We start from the raw sequence: 18,615 nt of genomic DNA, 5'->3' as shown, positions 1-18,615 counted from the left end.
AAAATATTCTTGCTATGTGTTTTATCTTTTTTCATCTAGTGTCTTTATTTCAGCCTGTTCTCTCACATTTTTCATTCCTGTTTCATGTAGGCCACGTCTTCTTGCAATCTATTGAGAATACCAAATTATTTCCTGAAATTTTCTAGTTCTCACAGTGTATCTTTTCTGAATACTGCTTCTAGGTATTATTCCCTTTCCTTTGTAACCTTGTTTTTCATAAACTGTGTTGGGATTTCCAAGTTTAGTGTTTTGTCAGCCAACAGGTTGAGTGACTTGACCGTAGCTCCACTATATAGCTATTGAGACGTACAGAAGCACAGTAAAATCTGTGGGCCACACATCAAAAAATATAAAAGCCTACTGGCTTCTGTTGGATTCTTTTCTGCCAAGGACACACTGACAGACTGGCGTTGGGCTCCACTCGCAGCTATGTGCTGGCTGAAATAGGCACACACAATGCACTACTGTAGTGCAAAACATGGTAAGACCACCTCACGATTTAAAAATGTGGGTTGCGACCCACCTGAGAGTCATCAAAACAATAAAGGGTCACGACCAGAATTTTTTAAACAAAAGAATAATACACTAAATACAATGCAAGACAGGTAATAAAGGTAAGCCATGCATTGTGAAATGCATGTTTGCGTTTTAAATTATATACGTGTGTAAATGTGTATTCTTGGAATCAGTCTGGTCACACGAGCTTGAGGGTTCCCCGCTCTAACGCAGACTTTCAGCTGACACACTCAGGAACGAAATGACTGGCGGGTGGAACGCTCCGCCCGGTTCAATGGGACCGTACACGTTGGCTGAGGCCTCTGGGAAATGCAGTTTAGCGCCCTGAAGCATTCTGGGAGTCGTAGTTCTGCGTGTCCGCAGGGTGCGGGTTTAACGCTGGCGAGCGGGGGCGGGGTTCTTTCTGCACGACCGGAAGTGGCCGTTGAAGCCGGCTTTAGGCGTGAAAAGAGGTTGGCGCGGGGGAAGTCCAGCTGCTTTGGCTCTCGTCGGTAGGTTTGGTGATTGTCCCAGAGCTTCCGGACCCGGGATCAGAGAGTGTGGATCACTCTAGAGGGAGGGAAGCCCAGGTATCACTATGGCAACCACCAGCCCTCCGGCCGCGTGACGTCACCCCCGCTCTTTGCTGGAAGAGGCCTCTACGGGAGGGAGCTGGGGAGTCCTCGAAGGGGGCGCCCCTCGTTTCTTGCAGTGCGGGGCTGTTCCGCCCTGATCCCTGGGAGGGCTTTGTTCTTTTGTTCTGGCCTAGGAGGAAGGACGAGAGCCGGGCCCCGCCCTGTTTATCCACCTCCCAGCTTTTCCGCTCGGCAACAGGTGTGTCTTCCTGAGCCCTCGGGAGTATGAGCCCTCAAGTGTGCGAAAAGGTAACCGTCTGGGTAGGTGGGCGCCTCTGGCCAAATTCTAGGGTAGGCACCGGGTTTTTTGTTGTTGGTGGTGGTGGTGGTGGGTTTTTTTTGGAATCTGTGGCTGAACCCGTGTACTCGATCTCCATTCTGTTTTTGTTCAGCGGGAGTGCTGCATGACTGTTTAGTGCTCTCTGCTGGCACTTCTCTTTTCCAAGGACCTCTTAGCCACTGTGCAAAACTCTTGAGGTGTGATTGTGTGACGGTTGCCGCTGACCTCATCCTGTGTCTTTTAGGGCAGCCAACTTAAGTGTGTGTAAGGGCTCAGACTCCTGCTGGACATCTGGGCTCCAGACCGAGGACCCAGCTGAAGAGTCGCTGCTTGGGAAGCCCTGGTGTCCAAATTCCAAGAGGAACGGGATGAGCACCTGAGATGGAAGGTAGTGGGGACGACTTGAGGGAGAGTGGGATGATGAAGGCAAAAGAACAGCCATTACCTGAAGATTAAATACTTGACAGCTGGGAAAGGTGGAAGGAGGGAACTATATATATATGTATCTAGAAAAGAAACAATTACATCATAGAGACACTTACGTACATTATAGGGAGATACTTGGAAGAAGAGTTAATACTGCCTGGGTTTGGAGTTGGGAAATGAAAAGGAGCAATGATTCAAAATGTCTGTGATCCTCACATGACTTCTGTTCATTAAAAATTAGAATGATAATCTTGCAGTCAAAAAAATCTTGATAATCATCTCAATGCAAAAATCACTTCTGAAATATTCCTGGCAGATGGCCACCTGTTAAGGCTATGCCTGAACAAGTGTGGCATTAAACTCCCATTTTGGGTGCAGACTATTCCCTTGTTGGCTTCCTTTTTTTAGTTCCTTATATTAGGCAGAAGTGCTTTTCCCTGCAACTTCTGTGTTGATCTTAGTTCTTAGTCCACAAAAGCAAGAGACTGCCCTCTCTTTAAAGTGCTGCCCTTCAGATATATGAATTCAGCTGTTAGAACTCCTACTCACAAATTCTTTTTCTTTTCTAAGCAAAATAGCCTCAGTTCCTTTGATGGGTCTACATGTGATATATCTAGACCTCTTCTCTAAGAGCTCTACTGCCTGACAGCATGTTTCTGAAAATGCATTATCTAAAACTAACCATACTCCTTTAGATGTGCTTTGAAAAATACCTTAAAGTGTGATACGCTATTTTGATTTGAATTATATTTCTGCTGTTTAGTATCAAATTGTATTTGCTTTTTTTAAAAAAGTGATATTATGCTGTTAACCCTAGATCTTTTTGCATAAAATGCAGTAAACTAGATTTATATCATCCTTGTATAATAGAATTGTTTTTTTATCCTTAATGTCAGGCCTTCACATTCATGATCAATTTTTTTTGGCCAATGTTCCAGCTTGTCAGAATAATTAAGACTGTTAATTTGGTTATTCAGTGTTTTAACTGTCCTTTCCAACTTTATGTCACTAGCATATTTAATGAATATTCCTTCTGTTTCTTCCTATATGACATTGAACAGGTCAGAGTCAGGACAGCCCTGTGATATGTCACTATAGACTTCCCTCTATATTGTCATTGTCTTTACCTTCTTGAGGTATGGCTATGCAGTCAGGTTTAGTTTAACCTGTTATCATATAGTCCTTTTGCTTGGATTTGTTTACTATCATTAGAAGTCTTAACATTATTTATATTATTTATTTAGGTTTGAGGTATACCTTGTATTTGTCCTCAGTTCTTTTTTTCTAAAGGTATAGAGAATCTCTTTTATTTCTTACAACTGCATGTTTATCTACAATTGTCTCAAAACAAAAAATTTAATTTAAAAAACCAACTCTCATTTTATTACCAATAAACAGTTGGAAATTGTAATAAAACTAATAACTCCATTTATAATGGCATCCAAAATGTGAAACAGGAATATAAACCAACAAAAATGTGCAAGAGCTGTACACTGAAAGCTACAAAACATTGCTGAGAAAATTTTCTCCAGTTTTATTGAGATATAATTGACCCTGACATTGTATAAGTTTAGGTTGTCCAATGTGATGATTTGATACACCTCTATATTACAAGATGATTACCATAAAGATTACTTAACACATCTGTCACCACATATATTTGCCTTTTTTGTGTGTGCATGTGGTGAGACTGTTTAAGATTTATTCTCTTAGTAATTTTCAAGTGTGTAATACAGTATATTAACTATAGTTACCATGCTGTACATTATATCTCCAGAATTTATTTATCACTGAAAGTTTGTACCCTTTAACCAACATCTCCCCATTTCCCCCACCCTCCAGCCCCTAGAAACCATTATTCTACTCTTGGTTTCTGTATTCAGCCTATTTAGATTCTGCATATAAGTGAGATCATGCAGTATTTGTCTTCCCCTTTCTTATTTCACTTAGCATAATGCCTTCAGAGTCCATTTACATTGTCCCAAATGACAGGATTTCCTTCTATATTATGGCTGAATAATAATGCATTGTATATGTGTATGTATGTGTATATTCTCACAGTTGGTGGGAATGTAAATTGGTATACTCACTATAGGAAACAATACAGAGATTCCTTAAAAAAATGAAAAATAGCACTACCATGTGATCCAACAATCCCATTTCTGGGTATGTATTCAAAGGAAATGAAATCACTATCTCAGAGAGCATCTGCACCCCCACGTTCATTGCAGCATTATTTATAATAGCCAAGACATGGAAGCAACCTAAGTGTCCATCAGTGGATAAATAGGTAAAGAAAATGTGGCATATATATCTATTTCCATAGTGGCTATACCAATTTACATTCCCACCAGCAGTGGGCAAAGTTCCCTTTTCTCCACATGCTTACCAACACTTCTCCCTTGTCTTTTTGATAATATTCATTCTAATATATGTGAGGTGATATCTCATTGTGGTTTTGATTTGCATTTCCTGGATGATTAATGGTATCAGGGACCTTTTCTTACACATTGGCCATTTGTATGTCTTTGGAAAAATATCTATTCAGGTTCTCTGCCCATTTTTAAGTTGAATTATTTCTTTTTATACCATTGAGTTATATGAATTCCTTACATACTTTGGATATTAGCTCCTTATCAGATACATGATTTGCAAATATTTTCTGCCATTCCATAGCTTGTCTTTTCATTTTGCTGATGCTTTCTTTTACCCTGCAGAAGCTTTTTAGTTTGATGTAGTCCCACTTGTTGATTTTTTCCTTTTACTGCTTGTGCTTTTGGTTTTATATTGTAAAGGTTATTGCCAAGACCAGTGTAAAAGAGATTTTTCCCTCTGTCTTCTAGGGGTTTTACAGTTTTAACTCTTGTTTAAATCCTTAATTCATTTCAAGTTAATTTTTGTGATTGGTGTAAGATAGGGGTTCAGATTTCTTCTTTTGAATGTGATTATACAGTTTTTTCACTGCCATTGTTGAAGAGACTGTCCTTTCCCCATCAAGTATTTTTGGCTCCTTTGTCAAATATTAGTTGATCATATATAGGAGGCTTTATTTCTGGGCTCTCAATTCACTTCCATTGGTTCATGTGTCTGTTTCTATGACAGTACCATATTGTTTTGATTGCTGTAGCTTTATTCTTCTTTGTCAGGATTGCTTTGGCTTTTGGGGCTCTTTTGTGATCCTGTACAAATTTTAGAATTATTTTTTCTATTTCTGTGAAAAATGCCATTGGAATTTTGATAGGGATTGAGTTGTATGAGCCATATGACAGTAAGTATCTAGGGACAAAATTGTGACTCTTAAAATAATGCTTTTCTTCCTAAGCCTACCAATGAAAGTACCAGGGCCCTTGTCAGCAGTTACTTTGTTTCTTTTTTTGGATTTTGAAAAGTAAAGGAAATGGCATAGTTCCTGCTATTTTCATATAGAAAAATAAGTGGATTTTACAGATTGCCAGGAGCAGCTAAGTTAGACAAGAGTCATTGTGGTTTCTTTTTCCTTCTCTAGATCTGTCGTCTCCAGAGTCTGCCCTTCTCCAAGGGGGACATACTTTACTCCCATCAGCTAGTTTTCAGGTAAGTTGGGATTTCCTGAAATGCCATTTTAGTCCTTAGAGTGAGATTGTGTATTCTTTTGCTGTGGGGTATGTTTATCTAAAATCCAATTTTGGCAGTTCATTGTGGGGCTTTTAAGATTTCCTAGGTAAACTCAGACCAGCATTTAGTCTAAGACTGTTTATTCCCCACTCCTGAGGCAGGATCTTTTGGAGTATTCTACCCAATGCCTAAAGAATGATAAAGTTTTCCTGTTTGACTATGGGAAGAGACTCTTATTTCCAGCTATTTTTGAGCACCAGTACTGTTCCCTTAAATCCTTTTGGATGATTCTTACCCTGCCTCTGATAGTCTCATCACACCCACAATTTCTTGGTACCTTGCTGTATACTCAGTGGGAACTTCGGCAGTTCTTGCTTCTTTCCTGTGTAGCTCTTCTCTACAGTACTCTGTCCTGAGACCCCTGTCACCTTGACTTCCCCAAACTCTCAGCATTATCCTTTGGTTCAGGGAGTCTGCTGAGTGGCTCTTGGGTGCCCCATCCCTGCACCCCAGGCTGGAAACTCTCAAGGCAGTAAGCTGGAGGAGTTGTAGGGCTCACCTCATTTGTATCCTGGTTTTGGGGAAGCCCTGTGCTTTTGTTATCTGAGATTCAGTGCCTTGGAAACTTGTTTCATAAATTTTGTCTGGAATTTTTTTGTTATTTAATTTAGGAGGGTAAAGCCAATCGTTGTTAATCCCATCTTGGCCACAGCTTGATCCTTTTTTTTTTTTTTTTTTAGTGTTTTTTTTTTTTTTTGGTGGGGGTGGGTAATTAGATTTATTTATTAATTTTTATTTTAGAGGAGATACTGGGGATTGAACCCAGGACTCACGTGCTCTACCATTTTGTGCTATACCCTCCCCCTGAGGTTTGTTTTTGAACTGTAAGCTTTGCTAGGGCTGATCTAGTAGTCTTACTCTGAGACTATATTTTGGGGGGCCTATGACCACCCTTTAGTTCAGTGATTTGCTAGTTTGACTTACCCAACCCTGTAGCGTAACTCAGGGATACAGATTATTACAACACAGGGTACAAAACAGGATCAGAAGAGAAAGATATTTATAAGCAGAATCCAAAGAAATCAGGTGCAGGCTTCTAAGTCCTCCCTCTGTGATGGTCATACAGACACACTTTCTTCCTAGCTGTTGTGCACAGAGACGTGAAAAATGTCTCTACCTGGGGAATTCTGCTTGAGTTGGAGTCCAGCGTTCTTAAAAGGGAGCTGATCACATTGGTGTGATTTGCTCTTGACCAGACAGTCTGAGGTGGTGCAGACCTCAAATCAGGCACCATATGTGCATCTTAAATCTTGCTGTATACTTTAAACAGCGCTGACAGTCTGGTACATCCTGCCCCAGTGCTCCAGGCACACAATAACATCGTCCATCAGTGACTCTATAAACATTAAATGTTTTCAGAGCTTGCTTAAGGTTCAGAAACATGAATCCAAGTGTCCCTGGAGATTAACAAGGATTGAGCAAACCAGATTTGCTGCTTTAACTCTTTCCTCACAGGCTAAACTTGCTCTGCTCCTGAAGTGTGCTGGAACTGTCTGGGGAAGCTGATTGTGCATATCTCTTCTTAACTCTGGGTTCAGTCACACCATATTGGTAACTGATGTTGCCCATGGAGATAGTATTTACAGCAGACTTTTGGAGCTCCTTCGCTATCTCCCTTTTCTCCAGGATCTACCCTGTAGATTCCCTGCCTCCATAGTCCCGAGCTGCCACCTCTGTCTCCTTAGTTCAGTAAGACCACTGTGCTTTGCTCAGGTTCTGCCTCCCTACTCCGCAGTCTGGAGATGCCTCCAGGCAGGAAACTGAAGGGACTGGGACTCCTGTAATTGTCTCCTTTCTCTCGGGGAATCACAGTTCTGTCCTATCTGCTGTTCGAAGCATGAAAACACTTGTTTCAGATATATTTTTTGAGTTTTATGGTTATTTACACTGGGAGAGCTAATTCAGTTGCTCTGTCGTGGTTAGCAGAAGTCCCAATTTATTTATAAAAACAAAATTAACTCGCTCAGCTTCAAATACATAGTAAATAAAGAAAAAGTAGGAAGTTCGCCTGCATTGCCTCTGATAATATTTGGTAGTGTATTCTTTTAGCTTTTTCTCTGAGCATTTGCATATTAACTTTCCTATTTGTAAAAATAAAGATGGGATAATACTATGTATACTATTTTTACTATGATACATATTTCCTAATCAGTACACATAGAGATACTTTATTTTTAAAATGTCTATATAAACTGCTTTGGTATGGATGTAAATTCTTTAACCACTACCCTATTAATGAACATTATAGTTTGCTTTTTTTCCCCTCACCAACAATGTTGCAAGGGCATTTTTGCTTATGTCTTTGCACCTGGAGGTGTTACTGAAGGATCAATTCCTACAAGCTATAAAACTGGATTGAATGCCATATGCATCGGAAGTTTTGGTAGATCCCAACAGAGTGCCCCCAGATAGACTGCGTTAGGGTTCTGATCCTCCCCTAATACATACGAGCACTTTCAGCAGCGTTCACCAATCCTATGTCTCATTGTTTCAGGATTTTTTTGAGCAGTGGAGCATCTTCTCATGGTTTATTATCAGTGCCTTGGGTGAATTGCCTGTTTGGGTTGTTGGCCATTTTTTGTTACTGTTACGTGTTGTCTATCTTTCATCTTTTAAGCTAATTATTTGTTGGAACTCAGAATACTGCCTTTTGTTTATGGTTTCTTACAGAAGTTTTACACTTTTATGTGGTTATCTCACCAGTCTCTTCATCATATCATTTTTGCCTTCCATATATCAAGTTCATGAAACAATTTTTTGTCTTTTACTCTACTATTTTAGTTTTGGTTTTTCTTTAAAATTTAATCTCTAATCCAGTAGGTATTTTTGTGTATGTCATGAAGTAAGGAACTCACCTTAATTTTTTTCTCAAATGGATAGTCATTTGTTATGACACCATTTAGTGACTAATCCAGCTTTTTAAAACTAATTTTAAAGTTGCTTAATGCCATTCAGTTCTGATAAACATGGCTATATTTTAGGGTTCTCTGTGTTGTTTCATTGAGTTTTAGTTCATACTAGGCCACTCTGTTTTAATTTATCTTTATCTTTCGGTACATTTTGGTGTGTTGCTTAGTGTATTTTGAAACGTGGTTGGGCAAGTCTCCTCAAATTCTTTAAAAAACATTTTTGGCTTTTCTTGCACTTACAGGTAATAAAACATGTTACTGATGTTAGTAGATATTATATCTTGGAACACAGATGATGATGATGGTTATGAAGATCAGCAATGGCCAACATTGAGCACTTGTTATATGCTAGAGCCTAAATTAAGCATTTAACATTGAACATTTTCTTATTTAATTCTGAATAATCCTATGAGTCAGGTTCTGTTTTTATAATCATTTTACAAAGGAGGAAATACAAAATCACTTTTCAGATAGCCCATAGCTTGCCTTACTTCTGTCAGTGTTGCTCACTTGACCAATTTCCTAGGTAAATGCTTTATGGCTAAGTAGAAATATGTTTGGTATTTTAGGAATCAGTGACCTTCAAGGATGTGATAGTGGACTTTACCCGGGAAGAATGGAAACAGCTGGATCCCGTACAGAGAGATTTATTCAGGGATGTGACATTGGAAAATTATACACATCTGGTCTCTATAGGTAAGGATGACGTCTCTGAGTTAATATCTGCGGGTGTGGAGGGAGGAGGGTTCCCTTGTACTTAAGTGAGTGCCTTTAAGTTCAGGAACCAACGATTCTTAAATTTTGAAAGGTTTTTGGAAAGGTTTCTACTCTCTAGCAAGTAGAAGGACAAATTGATCATTTTTCTGAACCCAGATCAGTTCCCAAGCTATACCACATCTGGCAATGTGTGACATTGAAGCTTTATGTGCTATTTATTCCTGTCGAAGTCCACATATCCTTTCTTCTGAAGACAAAGTCGTGAGACTGAACTCCAATATGGCACTTTTCTCGTACTGCAGATGAGTAACTTTTTTTTTCCACCTCCATGAGCAGGGCTGCAAGTTTCCAAACCTGATGTGATTTCCCAGTTAGAGCAAGGGACAGAGCCATGGATAGTGGAGCCCAGCATTCCAGTAGGTACCTTTGGAGGTAAGTAATAGATACTGGGCAGATGAGTATTAACTCTAACCAGTAGCCTGATAAGAGGATTTTATGTCTGAAATGTAGATGTATCTGCTTTTCTTTACAGTGTCTCCTGTGGAGAAATGGGAAGGCATCTGGACTCTCTTACGCTTTGTCAAAACACTAAATGTCTCAACACGTGTTCTATTTTTATACTCCTTTCAAAGGAGGTATCCTTCCTGCTTTTTTCTAAAGGCAACTTCTTGACGTGGAATCTGGATTCCATCCTTTCCTAACCTCCTCTGAGACCCTGGTCTCATAATTATTACCCCACTTTTCAGCCCTGACAGTTTTCTTCTTGAATTTACAGGCTTCATTCCCAAGACCTTCAAACAGATATAGGGAACCTAAATTCCCAAACACTTTTGTTCAGCACTGCTAATCTTTCTGGACACCATCCAGCCTGCCTTCTTACTTTCCCAACCAAACCCTGCAAAAGTGAGTTCCATACCTGTAGCCTTCGTTTTTTCATCACCTATTCCCATCTTAATCTCAGTGTGTAGCTTCTGATCCTATCACTTTATTAGACTATCCTTGAAATTATGAATAACTTTCTTGTAAACCATCAATTCCCAAACTGCACAAAGAGACTTCTTCAAAGATCTGACCTTGAAAAAGTGTGCAAACTGAGTCACTCTAGGTAAGGAATATATATATCTCCAATTTTAATGTAGGAGTAGGGATCCTTTTTTATGGGGAGGAAAAAAAGTATGCCATGTTCAAATTTGGGAAGTGCCAGATTAGCTAAAATTTTAGCAGATTTCTTACTGAAGGACCGCTCAGAGTTTTTATCTAATATGTAGTTGGGCATTACAGATTTCCAACAGGGCTGTGTAGAGTCTAACATTTCTCTTCCCCATCCTCCTAACTGTGATTCCTTTTTTTTGGACTGCATGTTTAAAATCTTTCTCTTAGACGATGGTTTCATAGAACACAATTTTAAGAACTAATTTTTTTAAAGTGAGAGCTTTAATAACTTGTTTGTTACAATTGTTAACTTTGTTAACAAGTTGTCAAGTTTTATTTCAAATTAAAAAGGTTTTAAAAATTTCAACTTGAACAGAGAAAACAATATTTTTTAAATTTTTTTTCTTTTAGAAAGTTTTTTTTTTTTAATGGAGGTACTGGGGATTAAACCCAGGACCTCATACATGCTAAGCATGCACTCTACCATTGAGCTACACCCACCCCCCCAAAAAATAATTTTTAAATATTTAAATGTGTATTGAAAAATCCCAGACTTTCCCCAAAATACTTTAGTTATTGCTGAAAAGAGACTTACTTAGATAAAAATAATAATAAAAAAACCCCATGTTGCATAGATAACATAGATAGTTCCAGTGATCTGGTCAGTACACAGAAGATAATCACTTGAAGTATTAAGCTCCATCGTTTATTTTTTTATTGCTGGAATGTGACCCGATGATGGTAGTCTTGGTAAGCTAGCCCTTGGTCCTGCCCTTTTCAGCTCTTGGGAGGAGACTTATTCATAGCTGGTGACTTGGCTACTTTTATTTCTGTAAGAATGATTTATAGTTTTTAGGCATCTGTACAGGTCATTGAAGTTGTGATAGTACCTACATTGAGGTGGCCGCTGACCCTGGACCTTGTCTGCATCATTTTCCTCTCCTCTTTATTGCCGTCTTCTCTAGGCTGTCTTGGTGACTTGGCCCCTGCAGAAGTGATTGTATTCTGATATATATTCTGTCTTTCTGGCCTACCTTATTCTTTTGCAGTCTGAATGTCAGCATCCTCTATTATCTCTCTATGCACAGTCAGTGCTCATAGACTTCACATATAGTAAAGTGAGAATTGCTTCCTGCAGTCGGAATGGTGCTGTTCAGCCTGGTCTTCAGGAATTTTCTCCAGTCCTTAATTCATTGCCCTACTCCTGATATTCTGGTAACTGTTGGTTAATGCATGGTCAGTATGACAGTGTGGATAATATTGGTCACAGTCTGTTGCATGTTTATTGCTTTCAACTGGAACTCCATCCTGGGCTAGAGATCAGCCGCCTCCACGCTCTTTTCACGTTTAACAGCATCCAACTCTGTGGTCTCCATATCCTTCAGTGGGAAGTACTTCCAGGAGGTAGTCTTTATGGCTCTCTGCTGTACAAATATATCCTTCTTAGTGTCATCTTGTTGATGAAAACATATCCATTTCTTATATTGATTGGCTTTTCCCCAAAACTTGTGTTGCATTGATCTCTTTCTAAATTTACTGTCACCTCAAGTGGAGTTCCCTTACTGATCTTGTCCCTGCTGGAGAAGTACTGCTCTTACGAGGCTGCCTGCACTTATGCATGCTGCACCATTACCCATGGTACCAGGGACGGATGGGGTGGTAGGCAGCTTGGGTCTCTGCCTTGCTCCTTGTGCTGACTGTGATAATGATGGTGATAGTCACCGGGCTGGCAGTGCAGCAGAGTCACGGTTCTCTGGGAGTCTGCTCTACCCTCCTGTTACCAGTGGAACCAAAGAAATGCTGTTTTAAACACAGCCTTTTTTTCTTTACTGAATCTGCCAGCTTTGACTACTCTGTCATCTTTCTTATCTTGGGACAAGACAGGCTATCTCAGAATAGACAGTAGAGTAGTAGAACTCTACTTCCTGATTGTGTACTTTTCAGGGTTTTTGTATTTCATGTTCTTTTGTTTGCTTGCTGAAAAACTGCTTTCTTTCATTAGTATATTTCATCCATCCCATTACCCTAAACAACCGCAAGGATCTTCCCCCTTCTCTGCTCTTTTTTCACGTACATTCTTATGGCTTTAGCTATACTTTTCCTTCCTCTTTTAAACTGATACTTTCTATCCTGTATTTGAGCATTTTAGTTATTTTGCTACGTTTGGCATCTTTCACCCCCGCAAACACGATTATAGTATAGTCTTTCATTTCTCTTCCTAATTCTTAAAATGCCTAGTATTGAACTGTTGTCTTCCTCTACCTAAATTATTTTCTCTGCTATTTACAACTTGCTCATTTCTAGCAGTGATAAAACTTCAATACTCCAAGCTAAAAACCATGGAGCCTTAGTCATGTTTTGTTTTGTTGTTCATTGGCAAGGAATCTCAGCTCAGACCTTTAGATTCCATCTATCTCTGTCTCCTCCTAGCTGTCTCTGTGGCCACTTTCTAAATTTACTATTACCTTAAATGGATTCTGTTACTGGTTCTTAGAGATTATCTGTGGAATTGAATTAGACATTCTTTTGCTGTTCTCATATTTTATTTCTCATTCTTCTTGGCTCTCCAAATTTCTCCCCAAATTAATAGGGCTATATTTGCAAATCCTCAGAATTTCTCAAGGGATTTATTTTTAGTTTCATTGGGCTATTCTCACAACCGTTTTTTTGTTATTTTTGGTTTTTTCCCCCCTCTAATCAGAGAGGGAAAATGGCAGTATTACATTTTCTTTCTCTTTCAGACTGGGAGACGAGACCAGAAAATAGTGTATCAGTCCCAGAGCTGGATGTTTCTGAAGAAGAGCCATCTCCAGGGGCAAGAGTGGAGAAGCACAAAAGGGATATTCCTTGGAGATGCAGCTTCTTAGAAACTTGGGAATCGGAGGGCAGTCCAGGGAGGCAGGCGAACGAACAGACACTGCCAAGGGAGAGAAAAATAACTGAAAAAACAGTACCTACTTTGGAGAGAGACCATGTAAATAACGACTTTGAAAAAAGGATCAATCTAAGTTCAGACCTCCTAACACAAAAAGAAATATCTCCAGAAGAGACCTCTACTAAAACAAGCGTCAAACGGAATTTAAACCCAGTTAAAAAAGAGAAATCTTGTAAGTGCAATGAATGTGGGAAAGCTTTTAGTTATTGCTCAGCTCTTATTCGTCATCAGAGAACACATACTGGAGAAAAACCCTATAAATGTAATGAATGTGAAAAAGCCTTCAGCCGGAGCGAAAACCTTATAAACCATCAAAGAATTCATACTGGAGATAAACCATATAAATGTGATCAGTGTGGCAAAGGCTTCATTGAGGGTCCGTCTCTTACTCAACATCAAAGAATTCACACTGGAGAAAAGCCCTATAAGTGTGATGAATGTGGAAAAGCCTTTAGTCAGAGGACCCATCTTGTTCAGCATCAGAGAATTCATACCGGTGAGAAACCATACACTTGTAATGAGTGTGGAAAAGCCTTTAGCCAGAGAGGCCACTTTATGGAACATCAGAAAATTCATACAGGAGAAAAACCTTTTAAATGCGATGAATGTGATAAAACCTTTACCAGGAGCACACACCTTACTCAACATCAAAAAATTCATACTGGAGAGAAAACCTATAAATGTAACGAATGTGGGAAGGCTTTCAACGGGCCCTCAACATTTATTCGGCATCATATGATTCATACTGGTGAAAAACCGTATGAATGCAATGAATGTGGGAAGGCCTTCAGTCAGCACTCAAACCTCACTCAACATCAGAAAACACATACTGGGGAGAAGCCTTATGATTGTGCTGAATGTGGGAAATCCTTCAGTTACTGGTCATCCCTTGCTCAACATCTGAAAATTCATACTGGAGAAAAACCTTACAAATGCAATGAGTGTGGAAAGGCCTTCAGTTACTGCTCATCCCTTACTCAGCACCGGAGAATTCACACCAGAGAAAAGCCCTTTGAATGCAACGAATGCGGAAAGGCTTTCAGTTATCTCTCAAACCTTAATCAACATCAGAAGACCCACACCCAAGAGAAAGCTTATGAATGTAAGGAGTGTGGGAAAGCCTTTATTCGGAGCTCATCTCTCGCTAAACACGAAAGAATTCACACTGGTGAGAAACCCTATCAATGTCACGAATGTGGAAAAACCTTCAGTTACGGCTCGTCTCTTATTCAGCACAGGAAGATCCATACTGGAGAAAGACCTTACAAGTGTAATGAATGTGGGCGAGCCTTCAACCAGAACATTCACCTTACGCAACACAAGAGGATTCACACAGGCGCAAAGCCCTATGAGTGTGCTGAGTGTGGCAAAGCCTTTCGACATTGCTCATCTCTTGCTCAGCATCAAAAAACTCACACGGAAGAAAAACCCTACCAGTGTAATAAATGTGACAAGGCTTTTAGCCAGAGCTCCCACCTGGCTCAGCATCAACGAATTCACACCGGAGAGAAGCCCTATAAGTGCAACGAATGTGACAAAGCCTTTAGCCGAAGCACCCATCTGACTGAACATCAGAATACTCATACTGGAGAGAAACCTTACAACTGTAACGAATGCAGGAAGACTTTCAGTCAGAGCACTTACCTCATTCAGCATCAGAGAATCCATTCAGGAGAGAAGCCTTTTGGATGTAATGATTGTGGAAAAGCCTTCAGATACCGTTCGGCTCTCAACAAACATCAGAGACTGCACCCTGGCATATGACTATTCTAGGAACATCATAAATGTAGGGGGTGCATTTACTCTAGTCTGTCCTTTTGTTAAAGTACAGAAGAATTGGGGTGGATCGAGAAACTGCCTAAAATATTTTTACTTTTCACTGTCATACTGTGGAGTGGAAAGTACATTGGGCTGAAGTAATCCAGTTAGGTTGTTAAGCAACTTTGTAAACATTGGCAAATTCAACCATTTTAAGCTTCAGTTTGCTCTGCAAAATGAGAGATTTTGAGTAGGTGATTTCAAAGATCGTTTGGCGTTTTGTATTCAGTTTTGTATACTCACAATATATTCTTGAGTAGGATTATTACACGTCAGCATTTTGCTACATTGCATCTAGAGTGTTTGTATTTATGCATGTTTTGTCAGTAGAGGAAGCATTTGTGTTTCAGTAACTAGACTGGAGATCTATTATTCTCCTGTTCTAACACATTTTAGTTGTTTAAGTAATTGGTTCCTAATAAAAAGAATTGTAAAATACCCTCAAATTAATAGTTCAGTAGCATAAAACGGCTTAACTCAGTACAAGTATTAAACCTTCCTATTATTGTCTCTTCTAGTATGTTTTAACGTTTTGAAAGTTTATCACAACTACAGAGATCCTCTGCTACAGCTTAAACCCATGTGATTTAACCCAAGTTGCATAGTGGAATCACTTCAGGAACTTTAAAAATTCTGTTGCCACGACCCTACCCCCAGAGACTAATTTAATTGGTCTAGGGAGTGGGATCCAGGCTTCAGTATCTTTTTTGAACTCCTAATGTGTACCCTGGAAAGAACAACTGGATTAGCTTTCAGTGTTCACTCCCTTAGTAGCTTCTTGTGGCTCCTCCTAGAAGCTCACAGATGAGCTACTCAGTACACATAATGTAATTTTGACTGCCACCTTATTTTGTAAATTGGGTTCTTACAAGCTTTGGTAGGTAAGGTCCATTTGTTTCTCCACCAAAGTGCTGAAATTAAATGGCTGAATAAAATAATAAACCTTTTTCTGGCTTTTCCTTGGCCACCTGATATCACAAGCAGATGACAGTATGAGTGACACCCCCGAAGATGGGCAGCCCACAGCCTGCATGGCCATTTGTGGCAGCCCTGGTCAAGATAACATGTGAGCCAGAAATGAATATGGATCTAGCCTTAAAGAAATGGGCCTCTTACATTTTCTCCAAAAGCAGTGGACAATTTCCTAGCCTGCCCTTGAGAATGGAGAGCTCTGAGAATGGGATAGCACAGGAATTGGTCATTATTTATATAAAAGGAATTCTAGACTCTTCCCACAAGTGAGGTTTGGGAGAGTGGGTGCTGCAGCTTTTCACAAGTGAAAAAAATCACTTTTGCTTATGTGAATGCCAGTGACTTTCATCAGAATTCTGCCACCTCCTTAAGTGAAGATGCTAGACAGTAAAGAACACATAGAATTCAGGAAACTAGCCATGTAAATCTCAGGGCTTTTTGCTGTTGTAGTTTGAAACATCTATAAAGAAGTGTCATCTTGATATTTCTTAAATTTCTCATGGTTTCCACTATGTAGGAATAGCAGTTATCCCATTGCAGAAAGGTGGACACTGGCAGAGAGGAATGGATCTCAGATTATAGGATAAGCTTTGATGGGAATCTGAGCTCTTCTACAATGCAGGGAAATGTAAATTTCTATATCCAGGTGAAAGCTCCTATTTCAAAGGAGATCCCCAAGTAGAAAACACTAGTCTGTCTGTAATGGACAGGAAGACTCTTGTCCTTTGCCACTCCAATTCCTATGTGAAAGGACAGAATTTATTTGGGAATTTGTGATTAACCCTGAAAGGTCCTACTTTGTTCCATTAATTTGATCTCCATAGATACTATCAGATCAAACCTAGAGCACCAAGAATATGTGATCACTAACTTAATTCCCCTTTTACTCGAAAAACATCTGATCTTTCATGCCTTGCCTCTGCTTGCTTGTCTTCCTTCATATTCCCAGACTTTGGGTATGTGCTAACCACTCCCAGGTAACACAGGCCTGGAGCAGGGATAGGCAGTGAATTGAAGCTCCAGGACTTAACATGATCTTGGTTTCTGTATCTCCTTTATGAGTATCTCAAAAACGTCTCTGCTAGCCATCCCACAGTTTTCCAAAGTGGGTGGATTTGCAGTTGCTGCTCTTTCTTAGACTTGTCAATCTGATTATACACTGTGGTTAACTAAGGTTTGTCCTTTATCACCTCACATGTCCCTTAGCCATGTACTTACCTTCTTTCCTTACCTCTATTTGAAGAACAGAGAGGAACTTAAGTAACTATTTAGGGTTTTTTGTCCCTTAATTTTGTGATTAATATGCCATAAACACCTAATATAACACTAGTATTACTTCTTTAACGTTTCTCGTACTGAGAAAGTGAGTTCAATCCCTAGTGCTTCCACTAACAAAAACAAACAGAAGACGTATAGGGGAGAATTGGAAGTTAGAAGTTATAGCTTTTTCCCTGAAGATAGAATTAGTCTAGAAAAATAGCAGAGGGATTCAGTTTATCTTAGCAATTTAACACTCATTGACAGACTGTTCAGAAATAAAGCCACAATTCTTTATGAGGCAAATCATTCTCTAGTATTTATTTTAAAATTCTAGTATTTTCATATATATCTTTGGATGTTTCAATGTCCAAGACTGAGTATTTAGTGACCAAGCATTTTCCTCTAGGTCCTATATTGGCAGTTTTTTAAAATCTGCCACTAGATTATAGATACTGGGCTACCCAGGTTTTTGTCAAATAACTGGGTGGAGGGAAGAGAAAAGGGAGGAAATATCACATAACCTAGTCACTCATTCTTAAACATTTAGGTCTTCATTAAAATCCATTCAATCACAGCCAGTGCATGTGAGGTACCTGACCTCATAGTGGTTGGAGTCCAGAAGGGGACAAAATCAAATATCTGCTTTCACAAAGCATCCCATTATAAATAACTGTGTTAAGTGCCAAGTGGTGATAAGTGCTATAAATAATACCAAAGAAGCATGAAGGGCTTGTGAGAAGTCACCACCAGGGGTTGTGGTGCTATTGTAGATAGAATGGCTGGGAAATGCCTTTCTAATGAAGTACCATTGGAGCACAGACACAAGGAAGTAAGGGAATGAACTAGGTGGCTATCTGGGAGAAAAGCGCTCCAGGAAGAGAGACTAGTGGCCCTAAATGTCCTGAGATAGAAGCATCTTTGGCAGTTTTAGGAACACTGGCTGGAGCACAGTGAGTGAGTGGTAGGAGATGCAGTCAGAGGCAGCTGGAATACACTTCATGCAGTATGTTTTGCCATGGTAAGAATTTGCCACTTTATTCAGAATAAGATGGTAAGTCATTGAAGGGTGTTGACATGGGAGTGACATGATTTTAATTATGTTTTAAAAGGGTCACTTACTGCAGTGTACAGAAGAGATTATAGGGGGTCAAGAGTGCAAGCAGGACTCTGCTTGGAATGCTACTCCAATCATTCAGGTAAGAGCTAATGGTGACTCAGAGGTATTAATGATAAGTGGTAGGAAGTAGTTGGATTGAGGCTGTATTTTGAAAATACAGCAAGCAACATTTGCTGATGGTTTGGATATGAAAGTGTGAGAGAAAGGGAAACTAGAATGGCTCTAAGGGCTTAGGCCCTGAGCAA

General features: G+C 39.6%; 2 protein-coding genes across 9 annotated transcripts in view; one reads left to right on the top strand and one right to left on the bottom strand.

Annotated features, from left to right (window-relative positions):
- The first annotated feature begins 873 nt into the window (after positions 1-873).
- ZNF184 (zinc finger protein 184) lies at positions 874-15,968 on the top strand. 8 transcript variants are annotated; one of them, XM_010974162.3, is made up of 7 exons: positions 874-1,007; positions 1,265-1,329; positions 1,655-1,798; positions 5,342-5,409; positions 8,969-9,095; positions 9,453-9,548; positions 13,010-15,968. In XM_010974162.3, the coding sequence occupies exons 3-7, from the start codon at positions 1,792-1,794 to the stop codon at positions 14,965-14,967; spliced, it is 2,256 nt and encodes a 751-aa protein (XP_010972464.1). In that variant the 5' UTR covers positions 874-1,007; positions 1,265-1,329; positions 1,655-1,791; the 3' UTR covers positions 14,968-15,968. The 8 variants fall into 8 exon arrangements, with proteins under 8 accessions (XP_010972464.1, XP_010972461.1, XP_010972463.1 ...); XM_010974159.3 differs by having other exon boundaries at positions 1,265-1,379; XM_010974161.3 differs by having other exon boundaries at positions 1,265-1,391.
- Positions 13,051-18,615, bottom strand: part of ZNF391 (zinc finger protein 391) — a 24,914-nt gene continuing 19,349 nt past the window's right edge. Inside the window, exon 4 of the transcript XR_006721568.2 lies at positions 13,051-13,185. The gene's annotated coding sequence lies outside the window, so the exon portion shown is untranslated. The remainder of the gene's footprint in view (positions 13,186-18,615) is intronic.

Source organism: Camelus bactrianus, chromosome 20 (assembly GCF_048773025.1).
Source record: "Camelus bactrianus isolate YW-2024 breed Bactrian camel chromosome 20, ASM4877302v1, whole genome shotgun sequence".
NCBI lineage: Eukaryota > Metazoa > Chordata > Mammalia > Artiodactyla > Camelidae > Camelus > Camelus bactrianus.
This window is presented reverse-complemented; position numbering and strand designations above follow the sequence as displayed.